Source organism: Anolis sagrei, chromosome 1 (genome assembly GCF_037176765.1).
Source record: "Anolis sagrei isolate rAnoSag1 chromosome 1, rAnoSag1.mat, whole genome shotgun sequence".
NCBI lineage: Eukaryota > Metazoa > Chordata > Lepidosauria > Squamata > Dactyloidae > Anolis > Anolis sagrei.
Genome location: NC_090021.1, coordinates 192,036,744 through 192,055,486, shown reverse-complemented (window position 1 = coordinate 192,055,486; position 18,743 = coordinate 192,036,744). Strand labels below are relative to the sequence as shown.

The 18,743-nt window shown below is 40.0% G+C and overlaps 1 protein-coding gene across 2 annotated transcripts in view; it reads right to left on the bottom strand.

Moving 5' to 3' along the window:
* CHN1 (chimerin 1) overlaps positions 1–18,743 on the bottom strand; it is a 136,802-nt gene that overhangs the window by 10,491 nt on the left and 107,568 nt on the right. For both annotated transcript variants that reach the window (XM_060779405.2, XM_060779396.2), the window contains 5 exons: positions 13,186–13,270; positions 4,874–5,047; positions 4,071–4,148; positions 2,011–2,148; positions 678–783 (listed from right to left, as the gene is read on the bottom strand). In XM_060779405.2, the coding sequence (XP_060635388.2) occupies positions 678–783; positions 2,011–2,148; positions 4,071–4,148; positions 4,874–5,047; positions 13,186–13,270 (581 nt within the window). The remainder of the gene's footprint in view (positions 1–677; positions 784–2,010; positions 2,149–4,070; positions 4,149–4,873; positions 5,048–13,185; positions 13,271–18,743) is intronic.

Here is an 18,743-nt window from a genome sequence, read left to right as displayed (position 1 = left end):
AACTGAAATTGCATTAAATAAGCTCCCATAATAATTGGGCCTACAGTAGTAATAAGCATGGAGCCAAGGCCCCTTCAGCTTTGAGGTAAGACTTCCAGACCTTAACTTTAAATTAGTGTTAGATCACATGCCCCCTCACATCCAATGGTCACAAAAAGCTTGAAGGGCAGAGGAAAGCCTTGGTATTAGAAGCAACTGGCATAACATCAAAACTGCTATTGATGAACCATGAATTCTAGGGATGCATAATCTAAACTAAAAGGAAGAGTATCTATAAAGTCACACAGGCCCCCTCCACACTGCTGAATAAAATCCCACATTATCCGCTTTGAACTGGAATATATGGTAGTGCGGACTCAGATAACCCAATTCAAAGCAGATATTGTGAGATTTTCTAGATTGATATTCTGGGTTATATGGCTGTGTGGAAGGGCCCACAGTCTAAGATAGGCGAATTATCCTTTGAAGAGCAAACATCAATTCTTAGTTGCAATTGAATTTATGAAATGTGTCTCTGAACCTCTCTTGCTTAGAAACCAGTAAGCAAGGAACAAAAGCAAAGGAAGCATTTTCGTGGATCTCCTTACAAGGAAGACATGTGGAGGGCCTAATTAGGTAATTCTAGACCAATCCAGGCTAGATCCCCTGAAAATGTATAAGCACCCTCATTGTCATACCTCTTTAAATGTGCCATGAGGTAACGTAAGGTTTCACAGTGTGCAGGTGGCAACAGGTTCAGTGCTTCATGAAGTATTTCCAGCTGTTCATCAGGATCTGTGGATTCTGAAAGGGAAAATATGAGTACCAAAATTAAGCAAAAATGTACAGAAAAAAAATGAAGCTAGAAGAGTCTATTCCCAGTTAATAATAGCTTAATATAGTGTATAGCCAATGTAATCTGAGATAATTGCTTCCAAAAAAGGCATGCAGAAAAGGAGTTAAGGAATCAGCCTTCCCTTGTGCCTCTTTAAATGGAAATCAAAGGAGGAAAGCGGACATGGTGAATTAAAGCAGTTTGAATCTGAGCTTAATATTAATCACTGTATTTTGGCAAAGGAAATAAAGTAATTAATCTTTGAAATAGACAATTTAACTTTCAGATATTTTATGCAGCTCCCTCAATATTTAATATAACAACAGCAACAGACACTGACTCTTAGATACACCCAGTTATAGGTTGTTGTAGGAATATTTAAACATTTCCTGTAATCCACCTCCACCTGCCCTCTGGATGGTCTTGGGCAGAAAATTATCCCCCTACATTGTCTGCCATTACCCACTCTTGATTTACATGGAAAACAAAAATTTAATGCAAGAGAGTATTCTCTTACTGTGACTATCTGATCCAACCATATGTTATGCCTCACAGGCAACACAATTATCTAAAGGTATTAGCTAAGTATTATGGATGATTTTCTCGTTCAATGTATGCAAATACAAAATATGCAGTGTTTTTGTTGCAGAAATCAGGGTCTTTTGAGCAAAAGGTACTGCTTCTCTGGTGCAGAAAGAATGCTTCTTGAGCAAAAGTACTTTTCCGGCAGAAGCACCACATGTCTTTTCAATTGAATGGATTTCCCAGAGCACAAATAGTCCTTGATAATTACAGAAACTTTCACAATTTCACAAAGAAAGGGGGGGGGGGGAAGTTGAAAGTATTCCTTCTTACATGCAGGAACAAAATAATCGAACACAGACACCACTGCTCTCTAAGGTGTTGAAAGATCAAAGAAAATCTGTTCTCTCTTGTACAGTTACAATATATCCACAAAAATTACTAAGATCCAAGTAAATATAACACACAAAATCTTAGCCAGTGTTCTACAATCTTTGAGATCTGGGACTTCAGTTATGAGAATATCTGACCACTGGTCAAGCTAGTTGGATTTTGGGAGTTGGAAGCCCAAAACCTCAGAAAGATCAAAGATTGAGAATTACTGACTGAGAGGTTTAATAACAACAAAAAGCACTAAAATAGTCATTCATCAAATAATTCAATATAATACTTACTTGCAGATTCTATAAATTTGGGGTAGGCATCATATGTAATGAGTGGAATTGGCAAATCCCTGAAGTACAGTTTAAGGGCACCTGTGATAATATTGATATCTTCATACATATTAACAGAAATATCTGCTTTTTCTCCATCTGTGTATGAAAAGGGGGGCAAAGGGGGAAGAAAAGGGTAGAGGTATAAACTATTACCAGAGTAAAACAAGTGGCAATTGCAATGATATTAAAGGCACAATTGAGGCATGGTTTTTATTGATAAAAGACAGGGAAGTATATACATGTATATATGTATGTATACACACACACACACACACACATACACATGTGTGTATGTAGATAGATATTAATGAAACTACAGTAGATTACTAACTTTGGTGTTTTAACATGGAAAAGCCCGCTCTGTATGCCATCACTGTTTTCAGTGATTGTGCATTTTACCTGCTCTTTCTTTCCAAGGCCATTTCAGTGGTTTCCAGCCCTTGGGCCTCCAGGTGTTTTGGACTTCAACTTCCAGAAATCCCAGCCATTTTACCAGCTGTTAGGAACTGTGGGAACTGAAGTCCAAAACACCTGGAGGACCAAATGCTGGGAACCACTGTAATGGTTTTTGACCTTAGGAAGTGGAAAATCGCATGCACCTGTGGAGGGCTACCAAAACTGCTCTAAAGAGCCTTCTTACTGCTTTCCAGCTTAGGCATGTGCTATTTCCTCCACTCTCTGCAGAGGGTTACTGTCAGGATAGAGGTTATCTTGTTATGTGCCTTCGAGTAATTTGTGACTTATGGTGACTAGCAAATAACTCACTAGGGCTAGCAAATAGCTCACTAGGCCCACCCAGCCCAAACATCTTGCCTTGAGGGGAAAGAGTGCAGAGTGTGGCATTTGGGCATGGGTGGCTCTAAGAGGTGCACTGGGAAAAACCTTCATGAAAGAAATGCTGCTCAGAGCCCGGCCTTTGGACACTGCTGGTTTTGTGGAGAGCTCTGTTGGCTATCTTATGGAACTGGTGCTGTTCTCTATAATACTAGTTCCACAAGGAGCAGGCATTTCAAGTGGTTGGAATGCCTAATCTGTTACTTTCTATTCTTATAGAAGCTTTGTCTTTAGTGGGTTTGGGGCAGAAAAGTAGGGCTTAGCAGATACAGCCCCATTAAAAAAACACTAAAAGCATGATGTGATGATTTAAACATTACACTATGATGCTGGAGTTCAAAGCCTTACTCAGCCAGGAAAACCTGCTGGATGATCCTGGGCAAGTCACTGTCTCTCACTCTCAGAGGGATGCAAAGGCAAAGCACCTCTGAAAAAAATCTTGATAGGTTTACCATCAGTCAGAAATGACTTGAAGGCACAAGGGCTGTGCTGTGCTCCTCAGCAACCAAGCACAGGGTTGAGCATAGAGCCTGAAAGTGCCGAAGGAGTTTGTTTTTCAAGTTTACAGAAAGGTATGCACTAAACCAGTGGCTCCCAAACCTTGGTCTTCCAATAGTTTTGGAGTTCAGTCTGCAGATGCACAGCCAGGGATACTGGGAACCAAAGTCCAAAACATCTGGAGGACCAAAGATTGAGAAATACTGCACTAGAAATATACAAGGTTAATGTTTGATGTTCTTTCTTTGAATTCACTTCACAAAGTCCTCATTCTACTAGTAAAATTTGTATGAATTCTAAGAATGTTAATTGCCGTAATCACTTGGTGTAGTCTAAATCAAACAAGACTGACAAAGACTCCACATTTTAGAAGTGGGTGTCCTCAGAAACCAAGGCTAACTCTCCAGACCTTCTTTTGAAAGCCTCTTCAATAGCAGAGATCCAGGTGCCCACTTGGGTTTGCATAGCAAACTTTTTGGTGATTCTCTCTTACCTGACCCTTCCATCACATTGTAGTACAAGCTCTGCAAGCACAATTCACATTTTAGAAATAACTTGCTACCTAGCATGGGGAAATGGAGATGGGTGCAGGCCAACTGTCCTTGAATACAAGTGAAAATTCCTGCTGGACATGCAAAACTAGCTGTCTGGGTCTTGACCAGTACTGGATCTTGGCCAGAACATACCTCGATCAAAAGCCATTTTCACATCTTCAATTAAATCACTGAATCCTGATACTCTGTACAGTCCTTCAGAATTGAGACCTGTTAATTTACAAACACCATTCAATTAAATAGAAATGCATACATTTGAGCTAAGCTTCAAGTTTTTCCATTCCTTTTCTTTTGAGCATAAATTTCAATGCCAGCCCACACTACTAAGCAAGTATCATTGTTATGATCACAACCCAATAATTTTGTGCAAATATATTTCTGGTAATGGTTTCTGGAATAAGAAACATGCCATCAATTTACAAAGAACATGTGGAAACAAACTACTCAAATTACAATACTTAAACTGATTTGCATCTACTTAAATAACATATGAGCATTGATTGAGTAGAGTCATTAAACAGGAAAGACTTGGAGAAGGAAATAACATATAATAATTGAGAGCACTGCTATAGATATCTATATTGTCTATTGTTCCATACAAAACTATATTGGTAAAGGGAACTTCAATACAAAAACAACAGGCAGGAATATTATTCAAGAGCACTGCAAATAAAATATCTGTACTTCATAATTTGCATGATTGTATAATGCTATAAGGCCATAATCCTTATTATAAACACAGTAGGAAGGGATATGCTGGACATACGTTTGAACATCAATACAAAGTTAAATACCAATTGTTCAGAGAAATAAGCACTTCTAAAATGCCCCATGCAAATCTACATTCAGCTTAAATTCAGGTAAACCCTAGTAGACCCAGATTATTCTAAAGGGATTATTTAGTAAGACAACCAAACCATTTAAGCATGCCTTACCTCTAGATTCAATCTCCCTAATGCACATGTCTACCACCATTGGTCTTTTTGTGAAGTGCGCTTTTACTAGCGTTGTCAGATCACAGCTATAAACTTTCTTGACATGCTTCAGGTCTGGCTTGCAGTCGTTTGGGACCATCTTGGAACATTGCTTATGAACATTTAAACCACAATCTATGGAAATAAGAAAAGGAATAAAAATAATTATAGTTAAGCAAAGATTTAAGCAAGGCTTGACAAACTCTACCACCTTCGTTCTAAATGCCTTTATCTAGTAGATTAGCCATGGTCGGTAATAGATCAGTGTTGATTTCTCATTTCTAATTAATTTACAATAGGAACAATGAACAATCATTTCTCTGCCTCCCTCTTACAATTCATTATCACTTCATTGCAGTATCAGTCTTCACAATTATTTTCACAGTGTATGCAGGCTACCGAATACTTGTCAATCACAGAGCTTAAGCACTGGTGCACCAAATTACGGGGTAGGATTGTCAATGCTTCTGTATGATTCCCCCCCTCCTATTCAGTAGCAAACCAAAACCTGGGCACACAAACTGTAGAAGCATGGCAAGCAGCTGAACAAATATGTAGCATAAGTATCTAACACAACACAGACCATACTCACTTCTGTGATATATTTCTGCATGGTCTAAAACAGATAAGAGAAGCAGCAGATGAGCATAACAATATATGTTTATACACTGAGATGCTCTCCACCAAAGAGACGGAGATGTATGAACTGCCTCCAATACCCTTGCGATTACAAGTGTGATAGGGAAATCCACGAGTCAAAGTACAAGAGGGTCCGTCTTTCTATTTCATGTCAAAAAGGCAATCCTGCTGACAGTGTTGGTACTGAGCATTAGCCTTCACCACAACTGCAGTGAAAGCTAGAGTCACCAGTGTCAGTGAGGTAGCCTATGTGTCGAAAGCCATCTTCCCAAATGGTTTAGGATCCTGGCTTGTTGGCTCCTTGAGCATCCAGAGTCCAGTGGTTCCCAATCTTTGGGCCTTGAGGTGTTTTGGACTTCAGCTCCCACAGTTCCTAACAGCTGGTAAGCTGGCTGGGATTTCTGGGAGTTGGAAGTCCAAAACACCTGGAGGCCCAAAGGTTGGGAAGAACTGATTGAGACTAAAACCTGGGCACTTAAACTGGACATTCAAACTGCCAGCTTCCAATGCACAGCTGGTAAAGAAGATGGCTGGAATGGAGCAGGTTCCATGTGACACAGACTGATATTTTGTTCCAGCCTCCCAGCACTGGCTGTATGATTCAACATCTACAGTCAGCTTTCCACATTTGTGGGATTTGAATCTTCGAGGATTCAATTAATACGTTCTTTCTAGGAATTTCTAGATCTACTGGAAATTGACCGTAAAGTCAAACTGGACTGTGATTCTTTGGTCAGTGTAATTCTTTGGTCAACTTGACCACTGCATTCTCGTGGAGAAGTGGTTCTCAAAGTGTGCTCTGCAGCATATTGTTATGCTTCACTCCTAGTTAACTAACAGGAACAATGAATAAGCTTCTTTCCGTGCTCTCCTCGTGGATTGAAGACATATTCAGGGGCATTCACTCTTTGATATTTTGTGTATGGCTCATCAGAACAATAAGCAGATCTCAGAGTTCTAATAAAAACAAAGTAGTATCACAACCCTTCAATCTACATATACACTCTTTATTGGTCTGACCAAGTTGAGTTGAACAGGCAGCAATGCTGGAGATGAGATGGCAGAATCAGCATTCATGGGAGCTATGATGTTTCAGTAACATCTTGCAGTTATGCTTCTGACTACATTGACTCTGAAGGTTATACTGCAAAATATTAAGCTATACGGCAATTCTGGTGAAAGGGTTTCACCAGTCTGAATGTGATCTGTATGTCTTTCTGTCTATTCTGTCAACTCATATCCAAGACAGAGGTAATGCCCAATCCTGCTACTAGCCACTGCAAGGTTATTTGTTAATGCAAAGCATGTACCTAATGATCAAACTTTGATCCTTCTCAACGTGTTTAAGTATGGAATATGGCAGTTATATTTGGAGGAGAGGAAGTGGCCTTGACTTTCTGGATACGGCAGAAGGCTTATTATGAGAACTAATCATATGAATTCGCTGTCAATTTCCTCTACAGACCATTTTCAGATCATTCAATTGTTCTTAAGTTTTCTCAGGCCACCAAGGTAAAAGAGATTGCAATATGTTCAATTTTATTAGTTAATGGGAAGCTTGAAAACATTCTGAAATAGATGTTCAGATATTGCGAGTTGAAATCTCTTGAATAAGTTGTTCTTTCTCTGTGTTTTTCCAGGCAGCACGCAAAAGACTTAATATTTAAGGAGAGAAAAGATCGATTCTAGCATTCTCCACTGAAAGCTAAAATAATGTGCTTTCATTAATGCATGAGCAAACACAAGAACTGTAAGCACTGTATTAAGAATGCCCCAAGAGAACCCATTTCAAATATTTGCTGAGAGTACAATAAGCAGAGCTGTCAGTTTCTCTTCTATTGCTGATTTGATTTTAGTCAGCTTTAACCTTCATTGTACTTCTAATTCATTGCAATATACAGTTGCCGAGCATGCTTTATAGAAATATCACTGTATGTTAAATACCTGACCATCATATTTTATGAGATACACTAGGGAAGAATATGAATTCTGACATTTTTGAAAATAAGTAGCAATGGGGAAAAAGGAGAAAAAAAAGATTTAAATGCTCTCAAGAAGACAGCCAGGAAATACTTCAGTTACACTGGATTTGAAGTAAGTGCTGTACATGACGAAGGATGTACTCAATATATCAATGATTATTCAACAAGCCTAATTCAGAAATACAACCTTAATTACAGACAATTAAAGGATTACCAACCTAGGAAATACTTTTTTACAGGAGGAATCGATAAGTTAAGAACAATCTATTGATGGAATTCAGGCAGTAAACTCCTTCTTTTGCAGAAACTACAGTCTTTGTTCTGCTCCTTCTTGCATCTCCCAAAAGCAGTGGCTCACAGCACAGGATTGCCAGCTTTGGGCTACCAGCAGCTGTAGATGCTAGCCACAGGCTGGTTGGAGACAAGGGTTGGAGTAGAGTCTGTTGGAAAGAATAAGTGATTGGGAAGCTCTGAATGCATGTTGCCTCAAACTACCCTTTTCTTTGTTCCTATGCCAGGCTGCCATTTTGCTCCACAATTTCCTGGGTAGCAACAGCAATGAGACAGAAGGGAGAGGTACAGCTGTCTAACTTGGCACCGACCCAATCTCTCTTCCTTACAAAATGCTTTCAGGCTGACTTTATATTTTGCATTTAAATTGTCAGAACTGCTGAGGATGCAGGTTAAAAGGAACACTGCATTCAAGACTAAAGTTTTTTTGAAAGTTTATTCTTTACTTTTGAGAAAGGACAGAGTTAATGTTAGAATCTGCCACATAATGTACAAAAGAACACAAAGTAAGTGCTGCTGGGTTAGATCAAAGGCTTATCTGGTTCAACACTTTGTTCACGAAATGACCCATTAGATGCCTTAAGGAAAACCCATAAGGAGGATATGAGGGCGCCTGCTAACTAAATACTTGAGGGCTCAGAATTATTACTGCAAGTCTTTATTTTTAGAGTAACATTTTCAAGTTCTGGTTAGAAATACTGTCTTTGAAGCTGCCTTTCATCCAAGTTTTTGTCTTTTTGTTTGCCTCTTTGTTGATGCAAACTGTCTTGGCAGTCCTGTTTTGCTTGATCCGTCCATCACGAGCGAATGTCAAGTGCAGCAGAAACAGAACTGCATGTATTTATTTATCCTATTTATACCTTGTGCTTTCTGCAAGAAATTTAGGGCATCATTCATGGGTATCACAACAATTCTGTCAAGAAGATAAGGTGGTTTTGTTTATGCCACCCAATAGCCTTCATGGCTGGAAGGGAATTAAAAACCAGATTTCTCAAAGACCCTATTCTCATCTACACCAGAAGCCCAACACCAAGTCTGTCTAAAACTGAGCAATAAAAGGATTACTGCAGCATGTTCTTATCCAGAACTGTTATTTATTTATCGTGTTAGGGGCAACCAGACAACTGTATTACATTTCTAACAGATCAAAACAAATATGACTAGTATTGCCCCAAATTCCCACATTTCTCTCTAAAAAATCCCTAATTTTTAGTTTAATCTACTTCGGGAAGAAGGCGTGGATTAGCACTATCAGAGGGCTGTGATGATGGAAGCTGTACTTTGGAGAACCCCAATTTGCTCATATTTGCACAACAGCAGCATAGAAACCAAAACATTTTTGCCTGATATATATTATCTATTCTCTCTCAAAAATTTTAACATTTCCTATAGTCAGGGGGCACCAAATTGGTTTCATAAGTGGTCATGGTATTTAAGGCAAAACTGCTTTGCATTTAATATAAAGATTACTAATGGAATCTAAAACATGTTTGTATGTTTAAAAAAATCACGTATGATAAAGTGAGAGTGCAAGGGTCACTTCTAATATCTTTCCCCCTATGCACAGTTCTCTTAGTGTAGGAGAAAATGTGAGTAACATGTATAAAATAGGATACAACCATTTCCTTTAATCTGGCTATTTATTTCTTGTATCAGGAGTGAACCAAGGGTACAACTGTAATGTATTTAAAAAAACACAAAGTTTTAAAACTTGGCAATATATTAAATGTCCTTTGACCAGTAGCTGGCCACTTGGAGTGCCTCTGGTCTTGCTATAAAGAGGTCTTCCATTGTGCATCAGAAACTGAACTCAGACTGCATTGTAATAGATGCTCTGTGGTTTGCTCTTCTCTACACTCACATGTCGTGGACTCCACTTTGTGGTGCCATTTTTAAAAGTTGGCTCTGCATCTTGTGGTACCAGAGCGCAATCTGATCAGCAACTTCCAAGTTGCCTAGTCTTTTGCGTGCCCAGGAGGGAGCCTCTCACTTGGTATCAGCCATAGGTTGAGGTTCTGGGTTTTAGCTTGCCACTTTTGGACTCTCGCTTACTAAGGTGTTCCTGAGAGTATCTATGTAGATCTTAGATTTCTTGATTTAAGGCATTGGCATGTTGGCTGATATCTGAACAGGGGGTGGGAGATGGTCCTTTCATTATTGGCTGCTATTTCCTGACAGATATCAGGTGGTGCAATACTGGCTAAACAGTGTAATTTCTCCAGTAGTGTAGGGCACAGTCATCCAATGATAATGCGGCATGTCTCATTAAGAGCCACATCCACTGTTTTAGTGTGGTGATATGTGTTCAACACTGGGCATGCATACTCAGCAGCAGAGTAGCAAAGTGCAAGGGCATATGTCTTCACTGTATCTGGTTGTGATCCCCAGGTTGTGCCAGTCAGCTTTCAAATGATATTCTTTCCTTTTGCTTGATATTCAAGCACTGCTTCTTGTAGGTCAGAGAACAGTCCAGGGTAATTCCCAGGTATTTGGGTGTGCTCCAATGCTCCAGTGGGGTTCCTTCCCAGGTAATCCTTAGAGCTTGAGATGCTTGTCTGTTCTTAAGATGAAAAGCACATGTCTGTGTTTTAGATGGATTAGGAATCAGCTGGTTTTCCCTGTCATAGGCAGTAAGAGCACCTAAAGCTTTGAAGAGACTCTGTTCAACCATCTCAAAGCTCCCTGCTTGAGCGGTGATGGCACAATCGTCAGCATAGATGAAACTCTCTCCTTTCTGGCAGTGACTGATCTGGCTAATCAGTAAAAGGTTTTGCTTTTTAAAATGCAAGTTAGTACATTCTTCCCAACATCTGTGGAGTTTGTACTAAGAAAACCAAATGGTTAGCAAAAATACTTAAGTATTGTAGATAGGGCCTTTCTGTGCAACATGCATGACTGGTCACCTTCAGGGACCAGAAAGAAACTTTACCATGTTATGGGAGTATGTTTTTCCCCACCTTTCCCAGGGTTTCCTTGCAGCTGTATATGGACACAGTCTTGCAATTCTTGCCTGTGATTTGCATTAGGTCATCCCCCTCCCTCATTCCTATTGAACATTGGTTAAATTTGCTGTTTTGTCACAACTGATAGATATTGAAGAGAAGATGGGGCATTGGGCATGAGTTATATGTTACTTGGGGATGGGGAATATAGTGGAGAGACAGGGGTTTGTGACCTGCAATCTGGATGGATGCAGGGGAACCCATGTCCAGCTGATTAAAATCGTCTGGCCAGTCTAGATGTTTACCAGACCTGTACAGTTTGCAAAACATTTGGCACATTTATCAGTCTTTAAATCATTGGGGCCCATATTCCCTCAGCATACTGCCTACCTCTAGATCATTGATTTATGACAGATTATTTGACTTTGTGAATACAGATGATCAATAATTGGGGTATACACATTTATGTTGTGGCCAATTATTCAACCTGCTACCACAGTGTCAGGCTTCCTTGTTTGGGCACAAACACTGTCTTCCTCCCACCACAGCACTGCTGTCAAGGAGATGGGTCTCTTTAGCTTTAGTACTGTGAGTCACTAAAGCAAAAAGAAAGCTCGAGAAAATGGAAAGGTCGAGATAGAATAGAAGCTCTGGAACTGGCTTTATTCTCTGTTTTGTTCAGAATGAGACAGGCAGCTACTTTCCTTTTTTCTCCCTCCCACTCAAGGCTTTGGAAAAATCAGGGCCTAAAGGATTATTTTAATGTAGGTGGGAACGCATAGTGCATGAAAGAACATTATATAAACCATATCCATCAGGACACAAACCACCCACATGCTACAGAAGAGAGAAAGTGCAGGCTAGTTGCCATGGTATGTCATGCACCGCTGAAAAGATATTCTGATTATGAATTCACTCTGAAAAAAGACCAGGAAGCTCTCGAGCTAAAGATTAATTTACTGCTTATTGGAGAAAATGCAATATACATCACTCTCCCCATACCAATTTCTATGAGCATGCAATATTGTAAAAGGAATCCTAAAATGTGCTGCATACAAGGATTTGTCCACAAAGCAGCCAACACCTGGATTCAGAATGGTCACAGCAGAGCTTGGAAGGCTACTTCTGTGAGTTAGGAGAATGCCACACTAAAACCATTAATAAGGAAACGGTAGTAGGATATTGCCACTAAATTATGGATGTTTCTATTAGTTCTTTAGAACAACTTAACTACCTCTAGGACATGGAGTCAATTTTTTCAGAAAAAATACTACTACTACTACTACTACTACTACTACTACTACAATAACAACAACAGAAAACCTCCCAAAGAAATGCAAATTAACTTCTTAAAAGAGATATTCTTGCCCAGGGTTCAAAGCTATGAAGAATGACATCTGTCCCATTTTGGAGTTCTCCATTTTCTCCAAAGGCTGCACTTAATACTATACAACTGAAATTGATGTTGTGGTCATTTCCAGGTGATGTTAGCTGCTGTATGTGTTTGTATGTGAGTAGCAATTTAAAAAGGAATCACATGTTCTGGGGGGCGACATTAAGACAACAATTCTCAATTTCTTTTTTATCAGATGGCCCAAGGGCTACAGAAAAGCCCTCCTGGTCACATGCAATCCATGCAATAACAAAAATAGTTCCTTATGAAATCTAAAGCACTGTCTGTGGGTTTCATTTCTGTGGATTTGATTATTTCCACATTTAATAAAAACGTTCTCTCTAGGAATCTGTAGTCTAGGTCCTTCAGTGCAACTCTATGCCCAGGGGCTGATTATAGTCATGTTAGAGGACCTAACAAGATTCCTAAACCAAACTCCTCTCTAGGAATCTCTAGGTCCTCTACTGCAATTCTTTCATCAAATTCAAGTGAATGTTGATCACAAAAATGTGTTGGAGTGCCTCAAGATTCCTAGAGTGTGTTTTTATTTATGTTTTTTTCCAACTTTGTGGGGGACCTGCATCCTTAATGAAAGCAAATGTGGAGGACTAACTGTATTCCAAAGACGTATGAGTTCCCACTCTCTCACAAGCAGCCTGCTATATACTGGACTCAATCACTCTGATTCCTACAACTGATAATGATGCATAACCAGGCAAGCTTTAAGGTTTAATTTACTGCTTTTTGTTGCACCTACTGCTGTTTAATTATTATTTTACAATTGTTTTAGTCTCTGTTTTATTACTTTTATTATTTTTATGTGGCAAGGCTGAATGCCAAATCACCAATATATTGGGTGATTAACATAAAGGGCTGATTTACCTTTTTGTCATACCAGTGGGAATCTTTTTGTTAGCTATAACTGGATTCATTTCAGGATTGAGAGAGCACATTTTATTATGAAATGGAAAAGCAGTTTAAGGTAGCAGAAGCGTATAAAACTAAACAATCTGAATCATTAGTTACCTGCACATTTCACTCCCTGAGCAATGAGGCCCCACATGAAGTTGGCACAATATTCACACCAGTGCGGACCCCTAAATGTGTGAACCTGAAAAACAGAAGAAGAAACCAACAAATGAGCACAGTGATTATTCGGCACATTTTTAAAATGGATACCAACTTCAACCTCTCTATGATTTTTCTTGCAAAAGTAATATTGATTATGCTTGTTGGTATAATGGATTAAAGACACAAGATGCTGCAAACACTAGCTTAAAGAAAAAGACTAAAACTTGAGTAACAAAGTCATTCTTTTTCATCTATAGAAAATTCTGGGTTCATTACCTAAGAGAGCTTTCCTTTTTGTGAAGATCATATACTTGAGGAGAATAGTATGCACACCACAGTGGGTGCCTGTTAGAACTACTTCCTAATAAGATATACCCAACAGCCTAGTATTTGAGCAGCTGAGTTTGCATTTCTACTCTGAGGGAAGAGGACAGCACAAATCTGATGTGCTGCAAAGTGCTTATTTCAAAGCAACATTTGAAATATGTGTGCATGCACACACAAACACATATATATTATTTTAAAGGGTATGCTGTTCCTCCCAATTGTCAATACTGCGGTTATCCATTTATTACATGTCAACACCTCTCCCCATCTCTAGGCCTTGGAGGAAGGCTTGGAATTGACCATGCAAACCTTGGGCTTCTTCTTCTTGCACTGGGAAAAACCAGAATATATCCCAACTGTGTCAGACAAACAGATGTGTTGAGGGCTCTTTTGTATTGGTTTAAAAATAAGCCACAATATTGCTCTCTCTTCCCATCTTTAAGAATATTTTGGTAGATGCTAACCTATTCTGTTTTGACTTTGCATACATTTGCTCATTACCAATAGTGTAAATTATTGAAAATTCCAAGATAATCAGCAGGTTTATATCCTCCAGTTGTCCCTTTCTTGGCAAAGGTTAACAAGGGCAACCAAGAAGTCTTACTCTTTAAACATGGTTGGACACCAGAGTGACCACTAAGTGTATGGTTAGAGGTCATTTTGTATTGTGTCATAATCCCCAATACATAAATAATACAACTGGTAGCCATTTCCCTTCTCCATTTAATACCAACAGCAGAATATATGAATTTGATTTAAACACTTAATCATGGTCCCATCCTTACATTTCATTTTTATAGCGTGTTTCCAAAACTTATTTATATTGCCTTTCTCAAGGCAGTTTACGGCAACAAAAACAAGATGCAGAGCAACAACAGATTATAGCTATAAACACAATATCAATAGTACAAGGAAAATGTATTCTTCTTCTTTGGTGTGTTAATAAATACTTAGAGTTTGTAGCAAAAATATTCTATTTGGGTATTTAAAAACAAAAATTATGAATATGTAATCAGTATATTTCCGGTCCAGTGGAAAAGTTAAAGTAATGGAAGGTTTTCATTTATGCTACTCTCATAAACATCTGGAGGAACTGCACTAAGAACAAATAAATAAAAATCCTTGCATGCAACAAAGGATTCAATACTAAGAGGGAAAGTGATATCTATTTCCTTAAATGCCATTTCACAACTAAAAGAAGCTAATGCTGATTTTGTTATGATAGGTTTCATTCTGTACCACAACATTTTTAGCATAGAAAATCATCATTTTTAACCAACGTGTAGACTTATTTAAGCCTATTCACTCATATTGGAGTTTGAATCTCTAACTAAATAGTTAAATAAAACAAATGAGCAATTCATTCCAGGTTATTAGTTATGTCAATCATTGTAGCAGAAATGGCAAAAGTATGCCCTTGGTATCCACTGCATTCTGTACAATATTAATGGATGCTCAAGTCCCATTATATACAATGGCATCGTAAAATGGTGTCCCTAATATAAAATTGCAAAATGAAGACTTGCTTTTTGGATTAAAAAAAATATTTTCAAGCAGTGGATGGTTGGATCTGTAGATACAGAATCTAAGGATATGGAAGGCCAACAGTACTAGGGTGCCTAAAGTCTAACATTAGCCACATTGTAGCAAAAAAGTAACACTATCAATTTCAATATGAAAGAATTAAGCAGACACATAATAACTGCTGACATAATTAGTATTAGAAATGTTATAACCCTGGCTAATGTTGGATTGTGGTAAGAGCCTTTTAAGGCAAGAACTGTTACAGTATGTCAAGTAGATGTGACTTTGGAAGCAATAATTAGTAATTTAACCACACAAATGTTTTATAGTCCTGCAGAGTTCAATGCACATTTACAATGCAGTTAGCAAAGGTTCATAGCTTGGAGCATGCTTTGTATATGGATGGACCCATGCCAAGTCCCCAACATCTTCTGAGAAAGGACCAGTAGTAGATAATGCGGAAAGACATGGCATGAAACTCAGGAAAGCTACCATCAGCTAGTGGACATAATTTGTGGTTGGATGGTCTAGTTAACTAACTCAGAATAACACAATTACATGTACGAGCTCAAAAATAGGTAAAGGATTTAAAAGTTAAACCATCAGTCCAATTCCTATGGAGCATATCTTATGTTAGAAATACATCATTGACATATTTTATTGTTGTTGTTGTTCATTCGTTCAGTCATCTCCGACTCTTCGTGACCTCATGGACCAGCCCACGCCAGAGCTCCCTGTCGGCCGTTACCACCCCCAGCTCCCTCAAGGTCAGTCCAGTCACTTCAAGGATGCCATCCATCCATCTTGTCCTTGGTCGGCCCCTCTTCCTTTTGGTTAAATATATATGTGGTACGGTGTTTCATGACTTCAAGAGGCCCTCTTCCTCCCCAGTGTCCTCACAACAATGTTGTCAATTAGGCTAGACTCATAGAGACTGGCTAGACCAAGGTCACTCTGTAAGTTTCATAAATCGATGGGAACTTGACCCATTTCCCAGTTCAATGTGCTAACAATTACATTACACTTTAATACAAATTATCCATTGTACCACATTATTATTGCTTCAATAGTCTCTTGTCTCTATCTTTAAAAGTATAAATATTGTATTCCTTTATTTTAAAAAGTTGCTATACTATCTTTCTGCACTGAACTTAGCCATGAATAAAGAATACAAAAAAGAATTATCACAAACATTGTGCGACTATCTTTTAAAGCTTTGATTAAGAGATAGATTCTAGTTACAGAAAAGATTGTAGTAAAAGAAAATACCTCCCAGAGAGGAGTGAAGGGCTAGCTGATTACACAATTGCAGGAATGCATATCATGCATCCAAACATTATCAACACAGACTGCTCCTTTCGAGTGTATAATCTCTACATTAATCACTGCTTTTCATCTATAAGCCCTGGGAGTAGTCCTTTGGCTCATGACAACATATTTGGGAAAAAGACTGAACCCTGTGACATGTCTCCTTCTTGGAGATTCATTCTCTAACAGTCCTCAATCCTGCCTACCTGCACAGATCGATAAAGTTTTAAGGTGCCTTTAGCCCAGTCTGCTGAGTGTGATGAAACAGAGTGAGGAAGCAGTACCCTACCTAAAATAATTATTACTAATTTATTTCTTTATCTTGCGAATGTCAACGTTATAACTCCTCAGCACCTGGTCTGAGAAAGGACGAATATAGAGGACTGTAGTGTCTCTACCCCTTATTATGGATAAGGGGTATTATGGATGGATAATGGAGGCTGGGAGCTGTAGTCCAAAAAAGGAACTGTTCAAAACTGTTCCCTGAGCCATGGAACAAAATAACAGGGAATATGAATAAAATAGGTGATAAACTAAGATCATAAGTAGGGGGTAAGAGGGTTTGCTGTTAACAGACGTCAAGCTGGCTAATCCAAAACCATCCTCTGCAGAGTTTGCCAATGCAAGAAAGCTAGGTAAAGGTAAAGGTTTTCCCCTGACATTAAGTCCAGTCGTGTCCAACTCTGTGGTGTGGTGCTCATCTCCATTTCTAAGCCGAAGAGCCGGCGCTATCCATAGACACCTCCAAGGTCATGTGGCCGGCATGACCGCATGGAGCACCGTTACCTTCCCAGGTTAGCCGTACCTATTGATCTACTCACATTTGCGTGTTTTCAAACTGCTAGGTTGGCAGAAGCTGGGGCTGACAGCGGAAGCTCACACCGCTCCATGGATTCAAACCTGTGATCTTTTGGTCAACAAGCTCAGCTAGTTTCTGTAATATTTTACTGTTGGTGTTGTTTTTTTAGTTCACAAGCTCACAAAAAGTTTTTTTTTTCAAAAGCAGATTTGGAACTTTATTCACCAAGTAGATGAACAGCACCAGCATTTCTCTGATGTGTTTGTGCTTTCAAGCTGCCTGTCAACTTCTGATAAGCCCATGAATTTAATCGAGTTTCTTAGTCAAGGAAGCCTTAGAGCAGGGGTCCCCAAACTACGGCCCGCGGGCCACTTACGGCCCGCCAAGGGCCCTGATCCGGCCCGCGGAGGAGGAGCGCCCCCCCCCACACACAGTGCCCCTCCTTTGGCTGGTTCACGCTATCTGTTAGGCCCGATGGACAGCGCGAGCCAGCCAAGGGAGGCTGCTCCGCATGGTCTACTCGCGCGTAAAGCACCTCGCGAGGTGCTTTACGCGCAAGTAGACCACGCGGAGCAGCCTCCCTTGGCAGGCTCACGTTGTCCATCAGGCCTGATGGAAAGCCTGAGCCAGCCAAGTAAGCCGCATAGGCCTGCTCCTCCCTTGGCAGGCTCGCGCTGTGCATCGGGCCTGAGCCAGGCAAGGGAGCCTGAGCCAGCCAAGGGAGGCTGCTCCGCGTGGTCTACTTGCGCGTAAAGCACCTGGCGAGGCGCTTTACACGCAAGTAGACCACACAGAGCAGCCTCCCTTACTCGCAAGTAAGCCGCGCGGGCCTGCTCCTTCCTTGGCAGGCCCGATGGACAGCGTGAGCCAGCCAAGGGAGGCTGCTCCGCGTGGTCTACTTGCGTGTAAAGGTGCTTTACTCGCAAGTAAGCCGCGCGGGCCTGCTCCTCCCTTGGCAGGCTCACGCTGTCCAAGGGAGGCTGCCCTGGTGCTCCATGCAGTCATGCTGGCCACATGACCTTGGAGGTGTCTACAGACAACGCTGGCTCTTCGACTTAGAAATCCAGATGAGCACCACACCCCAGAGTCAGACACGACTGGACTTCATGTCAGAGGAAAACCTTTAACCAGGAAAATCTTGGAAGATCCAGGGTGGGAGAAAGAACTCTTGTCTGTTGGAGGTAGGTATGAATGTTTCAATTGGCCACCTTGATTGCCATTTCATAGCCTGACAGTTTTTAGGGAGAATCCTTTGTTGAGAGGTGATTAGCTGGCCCTGATTGTTTCTTGTCTGGAGTTCCCCTGTGTTTGAGTATTGTTATTTATTTACAGTTATAATTTTAGATTTTGTTCAGACTAAAAATAGGAAGATTTCCCATTCTCTGCTCCTGGAATTGCTGCCTAAAGAGGGCTAGAAAGAACCCCCTCTAAGGGTCCTTCCACACAGCAAAATAAGATATGTGCAATGTGCATAGGAATTTTTTAATTGATTTTTTTTTAAAAAAACTATAGTCCGGCCCTCCATCGGTCTGAGGGACAGTAAACTGGCCCCCGG